Raw genomic sequence first — 17159 nt, 5'->3', positions numbered from 1 at the left:
TAGGGGGAGGATATGCTTACAGAGAGTTCCTAGGACAGGAGTTCTGCCGGAGGTACAGTCGGAAAAACTGATATAAAAATGATGCCTTGTTTCCTTTAAAATAATCTTTTAAAATTTTAAATTAGACCTTCTCTCTAAAACATGGCCAATGCTTAACTTGGTCTGCATATCCTTCAGTTCGATGTGTTGATGTGTGATCTATATAGTCTTGCAATTCAGATCAACCATTTCATTCTGAAGGTGTCAAAATACTTCTAATTAAAGCTTAACATATCTTAAATAAAGAAGGTAACCTTATGCCCTAATAGATAAAATACCTTTGTACTCTCCACTCTCCCAGTCTCCTGACCCTGACTAACATCACTTTAAAAGCAGAGTTCTCCAAACCAACATCCAAAATTACTTATGATACAGGAGGAACTAACAAATGGTTTATAAAGAAAATAGAAGATAAATGTTTTTCTCCTCTCCACAACAATTAATAGTAATACAAATGACGATAGTGATAATTAAAATATACTTAAAAACAAAGTAAGAATAAACAAAAAAGAGTGGTTTGGGTTTGTTTTTAAAATATTGGTTTTAGAGAGAGAGGCAGGGAGAGGGGGGAAGACAGAGGGAGAGAACATCTGCAACCTGGGTAGATGCCCTGACCAGGAATTGAACCCATCACCTTTTGGTGTATGGGAGGACGATGCTCCAATCAACTAAGCCATCCTGGCCAGGGCAAGAAAGAGTGTTCTTATCTACAGTCAATACTGACGTGTTTCTAGAGCAGGGGTTGGGGAACATCCGGCCTAGAGGCCGCATAAGGCCCTCGAAATCATTTGGTGTGGCCCTGCCAAGGCATTGGGGTGAGTTAATTAAGTGTTTGACCATATATAGCAGGCTAATTTTTAAGTTGACAATTTTGTATGGCCCACAAATGATCTTATAAATAACCAAATGGCCCTTGGCAGTAAAAAGGTTCCCCATACCTGTTCTAGAGACTTCAAGCTGCTACTCACAAATGCTGAAGCAGGCAATATTTACATCTGCCTCCCACACATTCGCATATATAAGGGGAAAATACAAATTTTTTACAAATCTAAGAAATAGACTTTAAAATATTTCTCTTTGACTTAGGACACTCCCTTTTATCTTTAGTATAGAGACCCTTCCATCCAAATTTTAAAATCTGCATCCATATGAAAAGGGGAGACAGAACTGCAGACTTCTGAATAACACTGGTGGTGGCAGCTGTGCCTGATACGGGCTTCACTTTTTGGAGGGACGTCCTAGCTCAAGGATGCTAGAAGGAATAAGGAAGCCTCAAATATAGTTAAGAAACAAAAAAGTCTTTTAAGCCTTCGTAAACATAATTAAAATTAAATCTAGTTACCTTACAAGTCCCCTGAAACTGCTCAAGAAACTATCTTACCTTTTCTGATTCATAAGAAGTTCTCTGTGAAGATCTTGATGGTTGCGGGATGTTTTGACAGGATTGACAAGCTTCTGAGGCCTAATTAGTTCAGGATTGTCATCTTCTATATAGTCTGGCTCAGCCATGATGTTTCTTGGAATGAGATATGAGTCCTTAAGGTCAGGATCCTCCAACGGGCTGTCTGAAACAGAAAGACAAGACTCATTGTGGTCTTTTCTGAGAAGACATCTCGCACAAATGCAGTGGCCAGCGCCACTGTGCATGGTGCACATGCTGAACACGCCACCCTCCTCGGTCCACTCTACTACTTCATTCAGAAATTTCCTGAAGCTGTGTGAATGCAACTGGGGCAGCAAAGAACAGGGAAGAATGTCCACAGTGTCCTGTGCTGTCAATGACTAAAGCAAATAATCCTCTAACCTGACTCTGGTCAGACCTTGAATTTCAGGACACACAGGACACTTCCCACTACCACATCTATAGACCAGCTCAACCCTACAGCCCAGGAAATCAAACACCGAGGAGACTGTGTGTGCGTGTACACATGGGGCAGGGTGACAGGAGGAGAGAACACAAGGGTGTGCATCCATGGACTCTGGCATGGTTAGGGGCACTGGAAAGATGTGTACAAAAAACAAAAAAAAAGGTCAAGTTGCCATCCGCTACAAGCAGAAGTCTTGGTTTAAAAGTCATCAATGATGTTTTCCTGAATCTCTGAACGGTGCTATGACAATGCCGTAACTCTAACATGTCCAATAAGAAATGCCGTTCTGCACATGACCAGTGCTTTAGATACAGCGTGACCACATCTGATCCTAGCAGGAACCCCAAGAGCAGAGTTAGAACCTTCACTTTACAGACAACAAAATGGAGAAATAAAAACTAACTTGTCCATGCTAATATTGCCAGTAGTAAAGCTCAAGTGAAAATGAATATTCTTTTATCTCAAAATCTATGTTCTCTCTACCAAATTATGAAGCTTAATATTTTTATAGAAAAATATTGTGCTAATAAAGAGAATAAACATCCAAAGAATAAATAATCTCTATGGAGATTTTATGTACAACTACATCATCAAGGCTCAAAATTACCAAATGATAATACACATCTAAAAAATTACACCTAATATTCCGTAAACACTACCTGCATTGCTCTTTTAAATAAGAATGCCTTCAACCTTCACCAAATGGAGAATTACAAACCTCGCACATGCTGAGTCAGTGGTCCCATCACAGTCAGCCCGACTTTGGTATGCTGGCCCTCAAAAAACGTGATCCTCGCTTGAAAATGAAATGCACCATACACCCCTCTGTGCAGTCCCAACTGTCTTTAAAAGCTAACGGCAGTTTCATTCTAGTTAATCTTTAAACAAGAAGGCCTGTATGCTTCCATAAAAGGATCTGTCTGGCTGCCCTACACCACGGATAATCTCCATGACCCCAAAGCAGAGCACTGCCTCCTACTGTCACTACTACCGTGGGGGAGGGGAAGCCCCCGTGGACATGTGGGAAAGAGCATATCAGACAGAGGAACACCCTGTGCAAAGGCCACAGGAAGGAGTGCGCCTGATAGGGGTGAGGAATAGCAAAGAAGCCAGTTTGTAAGGACTCTGGCCTTCAGGCTGAGGGACAATGGGGAGCCAGTCATTCAGGGTTTTGAGCACAGAAGTGACAAGATCTGAGTCATGTTTTTAAAAGATCACTCTAGCTACTGAGTTTAGAACAGACTGAAGCAAGCAAGGAAGGAATCAGGGAGGCAGCTATTATATTAATGCAGGTGAGAGATGGTTTAGGTCAGGTTGACTATAATGCAGGTTAGAGGACAGACTGATCACGCTGTATTTTGAAGGTAAAGCCTCTGGGATTTCCTGCAGGACTGGAGATGAGGAGTGAAAGACAAGAGGAATCAAGGATGACTGCTGCTGTTTCTGGCCTGAGCAACTAGAAGGTGAGCATTGTGGAGGTGGGCAGGCTGTGAGCAGAGCAGACAGAAGATATGATCACAAGTTCATCTGGGACTAATTGAGTTGGAGATGCCTGCTAGATATCTTAGTGGTGAGGGCGAAAAGGCAAAGGCAGTTTGTACTCAAACCCTGGGTGACTCCTTCCTGTCTTACTGACTTGACTCCAAGGTCCTCACTTTGCCTGTACCCCTCCTCTGTCCCTCCATTCCCACTATTCCCACAGGTAGAGGCAGCGTGAGATCTCCACTCGTCTTTTCCGAAGGTCAGCACCAGGGTACACACATGTCTTGGGCCTGGGAGCCACGAGATAGGTTGAGCTTACAGTGTGCCAAAAAGGCTTCTACCCTGCCAGTATGGCTCAGTGGGTTGGGCATTGTCCTGGTGCATCAAAAAGTCACTGGTTCAATTCCTAGTCAGGGCACATGCCTGGGTTGAGGGCTTGATCTCCAGTAGGGGGCATGTAGGAGGCAGCTGATCAATGTTTAGCTTTCACATTGATGTTTCTATCTCTCTCCCAGACTCTCTCTCTCTAAAAACCATTAAAATTCTAAAAATAGGGGGGAAAGGCTTAGTTCTGAGTCTAGGGAACAAGTTCTAGCATGGGTTATTTTTTGTGATTTCTCTTCAGATTTAGTGTTTGGTAAGTCCTTCTCCCACAGGACCAGTGTAGTAAGATGGGCTTCAGCCTGCCTCTGCCTGGAGAGAGCAGTGGGTGGGGGCTGGAGGAGTTCTGCTGTAAAGGAAGGTGCAAACATTTTCATTGTTTTTCACTGGCTTGCCCTGCTTCACAACTGGAAAGGGGACATGGAAGCCCGTGGGTCTGAGTCAAGTGCGTCAGCTGTAAGCCTGCCTGTGGACCAGGCTGCAGTCCTTATACCCCTCATGCAGCAGACCACACTGGGTTCCAGGAAAGGTCGTTTAGTAAGGAGGGGCTGAACTACGGGGAACAATCTCTGTCACTCTGTGTGCATATAGGAGTGGCAGTGGCTAAAGAAGGATCTAGGAGCTGGTTCTGGCCACTTCTCAGTGACTTTCCACACTAGAACCATGACCAACATATGGCAACAACCACCTTTATGACCTTGTTCAACTTCTTCCCTTTGCCAACCATGTTCCTCATGGCCATCAAGACTGGGAAATGCCATTCTGATCCTAAGGGCTTAAGGGTGGGCACACAACAGCTCCATCCCACAGATCCTATCCTTTGATTGAATGGAAACAAGCACTTCTGCTCCCTGCGTCTGCACACATCTCTGCCTTCCTCACCCAGCTCCTTTGAAGCACTGCTCCCTCCAGCAGGGGTGCTGATCATCTTCCTACCCATACCTGGACTGCCACAAGCCAAACCTCACTCACCCCTTCAGATCCAGATAAATGTCAAATCTTCCACAAAGCCTTCCCTAATTTCCCAAATGCAACCAAACACTCTGACCTCTAAACATCTATGAAATTTTCTTTGTCCCCCCTTTCCTAGTATTTATTGATATCCATCTTATATTACAGAAATACATACATATATATATATATATATATATATATATATATATATATATATATGATCTCTTCACTGCAAAGACCACATCTCATTTATAGTCGCATTCCTCATTGACTGGGCCAGTAAATATTAATAACTTAAATGAACAGAGTCACAGTTAGCTACCAGTAGAGGGAGCCCATGGCTTGTTGAGTGCACTGCAGCAAGTAGAGCACTTGGAGTTGGGAGGACAAGCCCGTTTCCTCACTGAGCATCGAGTAATAGGGAAGCCTGACAGAAAAGATGAGACACAAATGTCTGGAAGTAAACACGCTTTGTAAGTGGTTATTCTTATTACTACAAGAAACATCCTTCCAGAAATAAACATGAAGACATTCTTTTCATATTCACTCCTCTAGTCAAGTAACTGATTCATAAAGTAATCTATTTTTAAAGTACCAAGTCAGTGAAGAAAAACTGGTGTCCACTCAGTGTGAGAGGAAGAAAACTGGCTTGGTATCTTGGACCAAGCTTAATAACTCCCCTGACCCTCAGTTCTCCCATATATAAAAACGGGTGTGGTTGCAAGAACTGGTTGAAATGTGGATGTGAGTACTCTGTATAATCCCTGGCACATCTGGGAGAACTCAATCAATGGAAGTTACTATTAGCCAAACTATATGATCATGCCATATCATATTTTATTTAATAGTCTAGCAAAACTTGTACACAAAACTCCCAACTTTCTAGGACTTGGCTTTTTAAAAAACATAGGAGTTCAACTACATGACCCACAGGCCTCTCAATGGTAAGCTTCTATAGTGCTAAGACCTATTTGTTCTACACACATTAAGAAACTTCTGGAAAGTGTAAAAAGGTCTATCACACCTTCAAAGTGCTACTCAGAGTTCTGAATGGTTCCAGCTAGACTGTAAGGGTGTATAGCAAGAACACGGACAGGACTGATGGTGAGGGTCTGTTCTGAGATGGAGGGGACCCAACTCAAAGATTTTAAGTTGAATAAATAATAACACAGAATTGCATTTTATACTAAAAATATGCACTGAAAATGCTACCTGATAGAATTCTGCCTTTAAATTTTGTAAGTCAACAAATGATATTACTAAACTCCACTCTCCCAGAGAATAAGGAAATCCCATCCTTATAGATGGATTTGGGTTCTTGCTCTTCTTCTTTCTCCCTGTCTCCCCCCTTCCAGAAGTTCATTCTGGGCCCAGCTCTGTGCATATCCTGGGTATTTTATGTGAACTGCTTTTTAGAGGTTAATAAACATTACCACAGAAAATTTTCACAACTGTGCTAAGAAACATTTATTGCAGCTGGATTTTTCATCATACTTTTTTGGCTCCAGTTGTTTATTTGCATATTTCTACTTCAGAAAGGTAAATTTAAAAACCTCATCCAATGAGATTTAAAGGTCAGAACTTAGAGGTTATGTTAAACTTCATGATCACCTAAATGATTTGACTTTGGATGGTGGGCACACAACGCAATATATAGATCGTGTATCAAATAAATGTAAACTTGAAAGCAATATGACCCTGTTGACTAATGTCACTCCAAAAACTTTAATTTTTAAAAATCTAATTGTACCTATAAGGACTAACAGTTGAATGCGTTTTAAAACAATACATGAAGCATAGTAATATATATATTTTTCAGGTGTACTATAACGAATCGAAGCTAAACAATTAAACTTCTGAATTCCTACAGCTACTTCCGGAAAATTTAAAGTAATTCCAAGACATTCTTTAAAACAGTTTATTTCCCAGGCTGTCTCTAAGGGATTCTAGCAATCCACCAACAATATCTGAAAGATCCAAGTCACTTTTGATTGCAGGCCAGCAAACTCTAGGCCTGGGCCAACCTGGATCCCCAGCCATTTGCTCTGTACCCAGGATTCCCAGTAGGGAGGATGATGGTGAGGAGAAAAGAGAGAAAAGTGAGTTAAGTTGGTAATTTCTCCCAAAAAAGCAAAGCCTTTTGCTGACAAACTCCTGACTTGCCTGACCCTAAGGTAAACCTAAAATTCAGTTTTGGACCAGGAGACAGTGACGCCATCTAGTACCCACAGGCATTGGACGAGGGCCCACAGGGCCTTTGTGGCCACAAACCTAAACTAAGGCTTACAAATGACGCCCAACCAGAGCAAGCTATGCAAGTGCAGAAACATGACTTTTCCCTCTGCCCAGCCCCACTACTGCCGGAACTCCAAACTCTCAGTAAACTGGCTACAAATATGCTGCTGTATAAATGTCAAACAGTGAAGCTCTTGGGAAAATATCAAACTTGTTTTCTCATCAGTTTTTTTATAAAATGTGTTTTTACATAAAAGGCACATATTTTATATTTAGAAAGTGGGAAACAAGACAAGAAACTTCAGGAAGACAGAACACATGTCAATAGCAAAGATAAGCTGGTCTGGGTGAGGTGAGACCAGCAGGTGGCGATGACTCCACAAATAACTAGGTGTCCCTTTTCAGGACAGCCAGAGAGTAGTGAGGCCTCACCATGGACCCCAGCACTATGAGTAAAGGTACACACAGAAAGCATTAGAGATATGCCCTGGAAGAAATCCATTGTGGAGTCATTGTGTGTCCGCCCTTGATGTTGTACACAGCTTCTCCCCATCATTTAATCCTCATGACAGCTCTATGAGATAGGGTTATTTATTCACGATTGTCTATGGAGGAGGCTCAGACAGCTTCAAGAACATGGGCTCCAAATCACACTGACAAAGTTTAAATTCCAGCTTCCTCATTTACTGTACATGTGCCTTTAGCATGTTTCCTCACCAGTTGGAAAAAAAAAAAAAAAAAAAGAATGGCAGATGATTTCATAGGATTGTTATGAAGGGCAAATAAGAAATGCATAGCAAATGCAGTGTTAGAAATAGTAAACCTTCAATGACTGTCACTGGCAATAAATAACAGCAAAACCAAGAGTTGAACTCGGGTCTGATTCCCAAAGAATGCTCTTTGGCATTCCACTCTCTGGTCTGAAATAATGAGAAAGAAGAATTGGGTTTCATTTTAACAGGATTATTTTCTCTATTTCTCCAAAAGATTGTAGAAGTTTTCTAACATCATAGTAGCTTTATAATCCCAAACAGAAAACACCTTGTAGAAGAACACATTAAAGTGAGGATAAACATCAGGAAAGACATTTTAAGACATAAATATTAATATAAGAATGTTCATAGCGGGGCTGTTTATAGTTCCTCAGATCTCTCTCTCTCTCCACAAAAGGGCCCGTAACAGCTCCCCTGACTCATCTCAACCTAAAAGCACTCTTGACTACTTGGACATAGGAGGGGCCATCATGACACCCCCAGTTTGGCTCCTCATTCACTGCCCACAACCAAAAGCAGTAAAGCCCCAGAAAGAGCCTCTAGCAAAGGGGTGGGCAAACTTTTGACTCGAGGGCCACAATGGGTTCTTAAACTGGACCGGAGGGCCGGAACAAAAGCATGGATGGAGTGTTGTGTGAACTAATATAAACTCAAAGTAAAGGAGCGGAGGGGAGAGCAAGAGAACCGGATAGAACAGCCGGATCCGGCCCGCGGGCCGTAGTTTGCCCACGGCTGCTCTAGCAAAACTTCTCACATTGGAAGGGGTCAGGACGCTCCCTCTCATCCCTCAGTCCCAAAGAAGAGCAAGTATGAATATGACTCGGACCTCTCTTATCCATGAAACAAGCAAGCAAAATTCCATTTCGGAAATATACAGCATGATTCTAAAGGCTCTTCACCAGACATAGAAAATTTCATACAAGCTCTTCACCTAGAAGACAGCAGAGTCACCTGTTGGACTCTTCTTCCCACCCAAGTGATAGTCAAAAAGCTTCTGATTCAGATCTGCCACCTCCAACCTGGCTCCACCTCGAAGGGCTCGCCTCTGGGAAAGAAGGCTGCACACATGATTCTGGGGCTAACACTGGGTTGGTGTTAACTGACAAACAGCGAGAGCAGCAGGAACTCAAGAAACAGGACCAAGAAACCATGGCATTTGAAGCTGAATTCCAGTGTGCTGAAACCATATTTTGAGATAAGTGTGGTCATAAGAAGAATTTGAAACTGGAATGTTTAGAGCAAAGGAGAAAATCAGAGGGCTCCGAGAGAGATGAGCTGTATGCCCAGTGGGGAAAAGGACTTGTCCAGAGCCGCAGCAGCAACAAAATGTGGAGGATGCAATCAAGGAAACGCAAAAGCCTCTGGCCCGCTATATTGATGAAGATCTGGATTGGATGCTGAGAGAACAAGAAAGAGAGGGACCCCATGGCCCACTTTATCAAGAAGGAGAACAAGAAAGTGAGACCTTGCTACAGTGGCCCAGCAACTCCTCTCAACAGATTCCACATCTGGCCTGGATATCGCTAAGATGGGTGGACAGATCCAATGGATCTGGACAGAAGTGCACTGCCAGACCTGCCAGCAAGAAGGAGGAGAAACTTGCCCACAAGTAGAGGGCTAAGAATATGGAACTGTTCTGAGGCTATGGGAGTGGCTGTGGGTTGTGGTAGTGGACATAGAGCAGCCTATAGACAGATACCCAGCTATAACCGTCTGTGCTAATAATCAGTGCCCACACAGCCCAGAAACTTGTTGAATGCTAGTTTTGACCACTAGAAGTATTTGAGAAAAAGAGTATTTGAGACCTATGTTTGGACTGAGGCACCTGTAACTTCTCAGGTGTGTCAAAATACTGGCGGTTGTTGCTGGCTTTCAAAAGAAACACTGATTTCCCAGTGTCCCAGGGATTCCTGGTCAGGATCAGGGCACATGCCCTGTTGCGGGCTCAATTGATTGGACTTTTCAGTGAGCCAAAGCAGCCCCTCCTCGGCTCATTTCTTTCCGATAACACTGCTAAAGAACCAAAGCAGCCTAGCGTAGGCTCTCTCCTATTGCTTCTGCTGTCATAAGCCCTTCTTTATTTCGCTGTCCTTAGTTTTAATAAATGTACTCTCAAAATAACTCATATTGTGAAACCTTTCCTGCACAAAGACAAGAACCCACACACTATAGGCCAACCATAGGCAGACCCACTATGGGCCTGGTCTCTTTCCAATAACAGGTCCACAGGGCTGTGATCTGTGAGGCACCCAGTGACAAAAAGCCACCACTGGATCATTAAAAAATCATGACAGAAAACAAATTCTGTGCAACGAACATTCACTGTCTAAGCAGTATATGCTCTTCCAATAACAGTCCACATTCAGGGGTTTTTCTCAGGCTCCCAGGGCTCCTGGCTTCTTAGGGTTCACTCCTTTCAGTCGCTGCCTGGAATTCGAGGCCACTCTCAATCTCCTCGAGTTAAAAGTCAACCCTTGGACAACCCCCCTTCTGTCTGCTCAAGCATCCCCTCCCTCTTCATCTGTTGTTATTAACAGTTCTCCAGGAACAGGTCCCTGGCCCTACACTCTTCCCTCTGTTTTGCCTTTGGAAGCCCCACATGCTCTAGGCCAGTGGTCGGCAAACTCATTAGTCAACAGAGCGTCAAACCATGGCTCGCGAGCCGCAGTTTGCCGACCACTGCTCTAGGCGATTTCTACAGTGTGTGTGAGGGTTACCTCTCCATGAGTCTACCCATGGCCACTCCTCAAGAGCTATCTCCTGCTCATCTAGACAACAGCTCTGAGTAGATCTGAGTACAGTTTTACTTGATCTCCCTCCCTACCATGAATTTGACACTTATCATGAGTCAAATTTTCATGTGTCTCCATGTTGTCTCCCTTCAAGGGTGTCCCTTCAAAAGGGAAGAGACCTCGGACTGACTGAAATCACTCCCCATGGCTCTAGCACATGCCTCATACATAAGCCATACAGTAGTCATACTGTGACTAGTTGATGCAGAACTGATAGAAAGCTGGGGCCACAGACTCCTTGTGCCTTTGGATAAAATCCATTAGGGTCAGCATATATCTGGCTTTACTCCCTATTGCATTCCCAGTGCCAAGCTTGTGTCACACCGTAGGCACTCTACAAAACTGTACTGAGTGAAGGGGGGAAACATTGAAGGATTAGAGCATCCAAATGAAGTAACTCATTCCATGAAGCCTTTCCTGATTCCTCTTGAGGTTTCCTTTCTTCCTATCCCCACAGGGCACTAATACTTCTTCCATCTGCTTCCATTAAAACTAGAAATTTTTTTTTGCCCTGACTGGTTTGGCTCAGTGGATACAGCGTCGGCCTGCGGACCGAAAGGTCCCAGGTTCGATTCCGGTCAAGGGCATGTACCTTGGTTGCGGGCACATCCCCAGTAGGAGTTGTGCAGGAGGCAGCTGATTGATGTTTCTCTCTCATCGTTGTTTCTAACTCTCTATCCTTCTTCCTTCCTTTCTGTAAAAATTCAATAAAATAAAATAAAAACTAGGAACTTTTGCCCTAGCTGGTTTGACTCAGTGGATAGAGATAGGCCTGTGAACTGAAGGGTCCCAGGTTCGATTCTGGTCAAGGGCACATGCCTGGGTTGTGGGCTCAATCCCCAGTAGGGGGCATGCAAGAGGCAGTCGATCAACGACTCTCTCTCATCATTGATGTTTCTATTGCTCTCTCCCTCTCCCTTCCTCTCTAAAATCAATAAAAATATCTATACTAACAATAGAGGAATATGCAAATTATCCAGGATGCCATCACATCATGACCGCTCAGCAGGCAGCATACACAGCAGGAGCAGGTGGACGGGGACTGCTATCACCAGGAGGGCCCCTGTGTGACCTGGCCCGGAGGCCACCCCCAGGGGAAGCATATGCAGGCCCACCATGCAGCCTGGCCTGGGGGGCAGCCCGGAGGAGGCACATGGAGGCCTGCCCAGCACTAACGTGAGGCTGCCTGCGTGCATCCCCGCCCAGCGCTGACATGACGCTGTGGGGGGGCGGGGCTTGACAGGTGTGCAGTCGGCCGGGTCTGGGTCTCAAGTGATTTCTCAGTGTGCACAGGTGTGTGGGGACTTGACTCTGGGTCCCGTGGCATGCCCCAGACTCTGATAGGAGGGAGATTTTCATATACATTTTACTAATTTTCTTTCATCTCTGACACTTCTATTATAGAGAAAGGGCAAATAGCAATATTAAAATATTTCCTCTAATTAATTCCCTTTTAATGTGAACAAATTTCGTGCACCAGGCCACTAGTATTAAAACAACAACAACAACAACTAGAAGTTTTGTTACCCATTACATTAAACTCACAAAGGGAAGGCCTGACTATTATCCCCAGAAACATCTCGGTATGTCTTCCAAATATTGCTCTACTAAATCTGACCAGCTGACACTCAGGTCAAGAGAAGAGTTCAGATTTACAGAAGGGACCAAAAACTGGGGCCAGAAGGAGAGAGCGGGGGGAGGTCAACTCATGCTTTGAACAAATTGTCCTCATTTGATCTTGAAGGAGCTCAGAATGAGTTAGACAAACAACTGCCTGCTTCTCTTGATAACAGATCAGAAAAGGGAACCCAACCAAATGCCCATTTTTCTAAACCATCTGATTATGCTCGCTCTTAAATAAGATGACCCAATAAAACCCTCCATAAAAGTCCATAACATTAATTGCTGTGTATGAGCAATGAGTCTTTTGCCACAGAAAGATAACTCAGATTGTTGCCTGATGGGAAATAAATATAAGTACACAAGCTTGCATAAATATTCCCAGGAAGTAATTAGCACTTCATTAATATGCAGCTCATTAATTAGGACAAATCTCTAAGCAATTGAAATACACCAATTCCCAAATACATATGAGTTTTATAAAGTTAATAAGTTGCTTTCTCTTCACTCTCTCACATTAAGAAAATCTGTATCTCCTCTCACAGACTACTCATAGAAAGATAAATTTTGCTATTTCCTTTCTGAAGAATTTGACCAAGTAACAGATTTCTTCAATAATTGATCACCTTAAACTCAATGGCCTTAAAATTGCCTTTTACTGAATAAAATACATTTACCAAATAACATTTGATAGATGATCATTAAGTGATTCAGACATTCTCTGTCTCCTACATAAAGCAGCTTGATGAGGTCTGAAGTTCAAGGACCCTTATTTTACCAGTGAAGAGTGTCTGATCTAACAGCATCACCAGTGGTAGAAGGCAGTTTGTGCTCAGAGTAGCTGTTGCTTTTTAAAAGAAATACTGATCACGTGTTTGTTTTTTTACTAAAAGGAAAAGAAAAAAAAAACACCATATTTTTTTTAAATTGCACTAGAAAACGAAAGTTTATAAAATCCAGAAAATATGGGACTGGCACAAGAAGAGAGCTACCCTATGTGCAAGGTTCCTTTGAAGTTTTGGGACCACGCAGGAGCATGTAGATCTAAAGAGAGGTACAGTGAAGTTCCTGTGACTCGGGGTTAGTGCAGGTTTGACTTTAAATCAATTCAGTGTCCCCAGGATGAACAATAGAACCACAGTCACCCCGGCTATCTGCTTTACTATTTATCATTCAACCACTTCAATTCTCAAAAGCTCAGCTCTTCCAGAACAAGGAAAGGAAAACCAGCCAATTCTCTTGCAAGATTGACTATCTGACTTTAAAAACATATAAGGTGAAGTTTAATTGAAAATAATGAATTATTTATTTCCTTATCTGTAAAAAGAGGAGGCTGGGCCAGATGACCCTTGAGATTCCTACTAGTTCTAACATTCTGGTAAAAGAGAAGAATCCGGTTTACCTGTTGTCTCCACTATAGAGGCTGAGGAGTCAAGGGCTTCAGAGAGACCATTAGGGCCAGACAGACCTGGGAAGGGCACTCCTCTTACATTCCACACATACCTTACCTCGGCTGCCACTGCCACTCACCCTGTTCCCATGAATCACAGACTTCTCCACATGACATCTATGCTGAGTAGGTTTCTCCTAGTTATGCTCCCCAGGCGCAGCCACCCTCATTCCAAGTCCCTTTAGAAGAATCTCAACTGCTAGGCCCCAGGCTAGAGATGTCCACACAGGACGGAGCACGGTAGACTTTATTAAACCAAACTCCAATCCAGGCGGTTCCTAGATATCACAGTCACGAAGCACACATATACCATAGCTGATAAATAAAAATGAAGCACCATTTATTCTTCTTTGCATAAAATCACATATATTAAGTATGTATTACACTATAATTAAATTAATTCAAATCTGAATCCTAAGCCTACTCTGCACTCAAGCCACAAGGCAGTCCCTATTGCTCTTCCCTTAGTCTCTCTTCATTTATCTTTGTCTTTATAAATCCACAGACACTCTTCTTGCCTACTTGTACCAAATCCCAAATACATATGAGTTTTGTAAGGTTAATAAGTTGTTTTCTCTTCATCTTACATTTAGAAAATCAGTGTCTCCTTTCACAGATTACTCATAGAAAGATAAATTTTTGCTATTTCCTTTCTGAAGAACTTGTTGGTAGTATGTGAGAAAAGGCTTTAACGTGTACATACCACCCTTGATTCTGGTAATTCCACTTCCAGGAATTTACTCCAAGGAGATAATCAGAAATATACACAAAATGTATGTATAAGTATATTTTATCTATGATAGTGAGAAAAATAAAGGAAGCCAATAACCATCTAATAATGTAATACAATGCAGCCTAAAATTTATATTATTAAAATAAATAAGGAAAGATGAAATATTCACAATGTATCAAATGGGAGAAAATATCAGGTTCCAAACAGTATGCCCTTTGTTTTCTACTATGTGCATTTGTGTGTACAGAAGGTACTCAAAGTGCAGTCCAAGGACCAGCTTCTGATTATCAGCACTAGCAAGGAACCCGTTAAATGCAAATGCCGAATCACTGGGGGTGGGCCCACCAATCTGTGCTTTCATGTTTACTAAGTGCCACACAAGCTTTCAGGTAGATACTAAAATTCATCCCATTGTACAGATGGGAAAACTAAGGCCTAGAGAAGCTAGGTAACTCAGCTAAGGCTACAAAGCAGCATCATATAGCTACCTCTGGAGTCTACACTCTTAACCATTGTTCTAGTGTGTCTCTAGGTTAACTCATATAGGATTTGGATGTGTGATCTGTGCTCTTTCCCCTAAATTGATAGTATGATGCATCCTACCTATTGTTTTGTTTTCTTCATGGGACTTTAGCACTGCTGTTACAAAGTTATTGACTGGGGGTGGGGATGTTTGGCACTACCACTGGTATCACCACTGACAGACCTCTCGGTGAATACCTGCTTGACATTTTTGAAGGCTATAAAAACATGTTTAGACTTATGTGAACATTAAATACAGGCCCACAGCCCTGGCCGGTATGGGTTAGTGGTTAGAGCATCGGCCCATGGACCAAAGAGTCACAGGTTTGATTCCTGGTCAAGGGCACATACCTCGGTTGCAGGTTCAACCCCTGACCCAGTAGGGGCACAAGTGGGAGGCAACCAATCTATGTGTTTCTCTCACATCAATGTTTCTCTCTCTTTCCTCCTCTCCCCTCCTTTCCGCTCTCTCTAAAAATCAATGGAAAAAATATCCTCACTTCTTGGGTGAGGATTAAAAAAAATCAGTAAAAATAAATACATAAATACCGGCCCACGTTAGCAGAAACCTTAATGCCCACCAGTGACAGAGAGCATGGAGAGCATGATACCTACTAAATATAGAAGGCCTCTCTGTTGCCAGCTAAAGTGAAGCTGCCAAGTGGCAATCCCATAAACACTCACTACAAACCATTTGGCCCACCATCTTTGAAATTATGCAAGTTTTGATCAATTTCTTTTGGGGGAAGAGTCCTAAATTACTTCAAAATTTATACGTAACAATATTTCATGTTTTATATTATGCTATTTTATGTTCACAAAATTCATATTTGCTAACAAATGCTACCAGACTTTATTCCCAAACTGTAAATTCCTGAATAAAGAGGCCTCCCTTAGCACTTTTATTATATGTTATTTTCTAAGGAGGAAACACCTCAGTCATTCATTTCAGGAAACGACAAAGGAGATGGACTGGGGAGATGGTTGATTTAGGCCGAGTCACCCCTGAGAGGAAGGAAACTACACAAACTAGAAAAAAATTCCATCTGGGCTAGCTTTCAAAGCCCTCAAATGTGCCTATCTTCAGAGCTAAATAATAATTCCATAAAAATTATGACCTGGCCTAACTAAGCAACCAAACAAATATTTTCAAAAGAGGAGACTATCTTCAAAAGGATTTAATGACAGAAAATTTGGAAGAAACACAGAGAAATGACAGAAAGTTTGGAAAATTGTCAACTTCCTCAAATTACAGATGAGGAAACTGAGGCCATTATTACAGATGGCCTGGCTAAGTTCACAGAGAAAGTAGCAAAGCCTGGACTACAACCAGTATCTAACTCTGGTCCACACTTCACTATATCATATTGCCTCTCTCACCTCTGACTCCTATATTAAATTTCCTACATTGATTTTTCTATATTTTCTACTGACTTGTGGATTGGTATTTTTGGCATTATCACTAACACCAACCTTAGCATTATCTCTCTTTTTTTTTTTAATATATTTTATTGATTTTTTACAGAGAGGAAGGAAGAGGGATAGAGAGTTAGAAACATCGATGAGAGAGAAACATCGATCAGCTGCCTCTTGCACACCCCCCACTGGGGATGTGCCCGCAACCAAGTTACGTGCCCCTGACCGGAATCGAACCTGGGACCCTTCAGTCCACAGGCCGACGCTCTATCCACTGAGCCAAACCGGTTTTGGCAGCATTATCTCTTGATAAATAACTGGATGGCATCTTTGAAGATGATAATATGTTTAAATTATAAGTGTATTTTAATAACACCACCACAGTTCTGTTTCTATAGCCTACCAAATTCCAAAAGAGCACAAAGTCATTGTGATGATTAAAAAAGAAAAAAGCCCTTAAGGTTGGTGAAAACTACTCATCTGCCTTTTTTCTAACCTGAAATATTAACACTGAGCACTTACAATGTTAAAAAACAGTGACTGCTTACTAGTAGACACAGTAACAACTTCAGACATCCTCTTTAGACTGTCCATTTATACCTCATCCTTCTTTTATTAAAACCTGTTTTTCCTCAAGCATCAGCATTCAGGGTATCCTATCCTATATAATAAAAGGCTAATATGCAAATCAACCGAACAGCGGAACGACTAGTTGCTATCACGTGCACTGACCACCAGGGAGTAGACGCTCAATGCAGGAGCTGCCCCCTGGTGGTCAGTGCACTCCCACAGGGGGAGGGCCGCTCAGGCAGAATCCGGGATCACAGCTGGTGAGCACAACGGTGGTGGCAGGAGCCTCTCCCTCCTCCACGGCAGTGTTAAGGATGTCCTACT

At 42.5% G+C, this 17159-nt stretch overlaps 1 protein-coding gene across 9 annotated transcripts in view; it reads right to left on the bottom strand.

Annotated features, from left to right (window-relative positions):
- The window catches only part of FAM107B (family with sequence similarity 107 member B), a gene marked incomplete at its 5' end in the record, with an annotated part of 282323 nt that overhangs the window by 8724 nt on the left and 256440 nt on the right, over nt 1–17159 (bottom strand). For 8 of the 9 annotated variants that reach the window (XM_080658121.1, XM_080658123.1, XM_080658122.1 and 5 more), the window contains one exon: nt 1421–1604. In XM_080658121.1, coding sequence (XP_080514247.1) covers nt 1421–1604 — 184 coding nt within the window. The remainder of the gene's footprint in view (nt 1–1420; nt 1605–17159) is intronic. The other variant, XM_080658129.1, reaches the window with a different exon arrangement.

Source organism: Plecotus auritus, assembly GCF_963455305.1.
Source record: "Plecotus auritus genome assembly, chromosome: 1".
Lineage (NCBI taxonomy): Eukaryota > Metazoa > Chordata > Mammalia > Chiroptera > Vespertilionidae > Plecotus > Plecotus auritus.
This window is presented reverse-complemented; position numbering and strand designations above follow the sequence as displayed.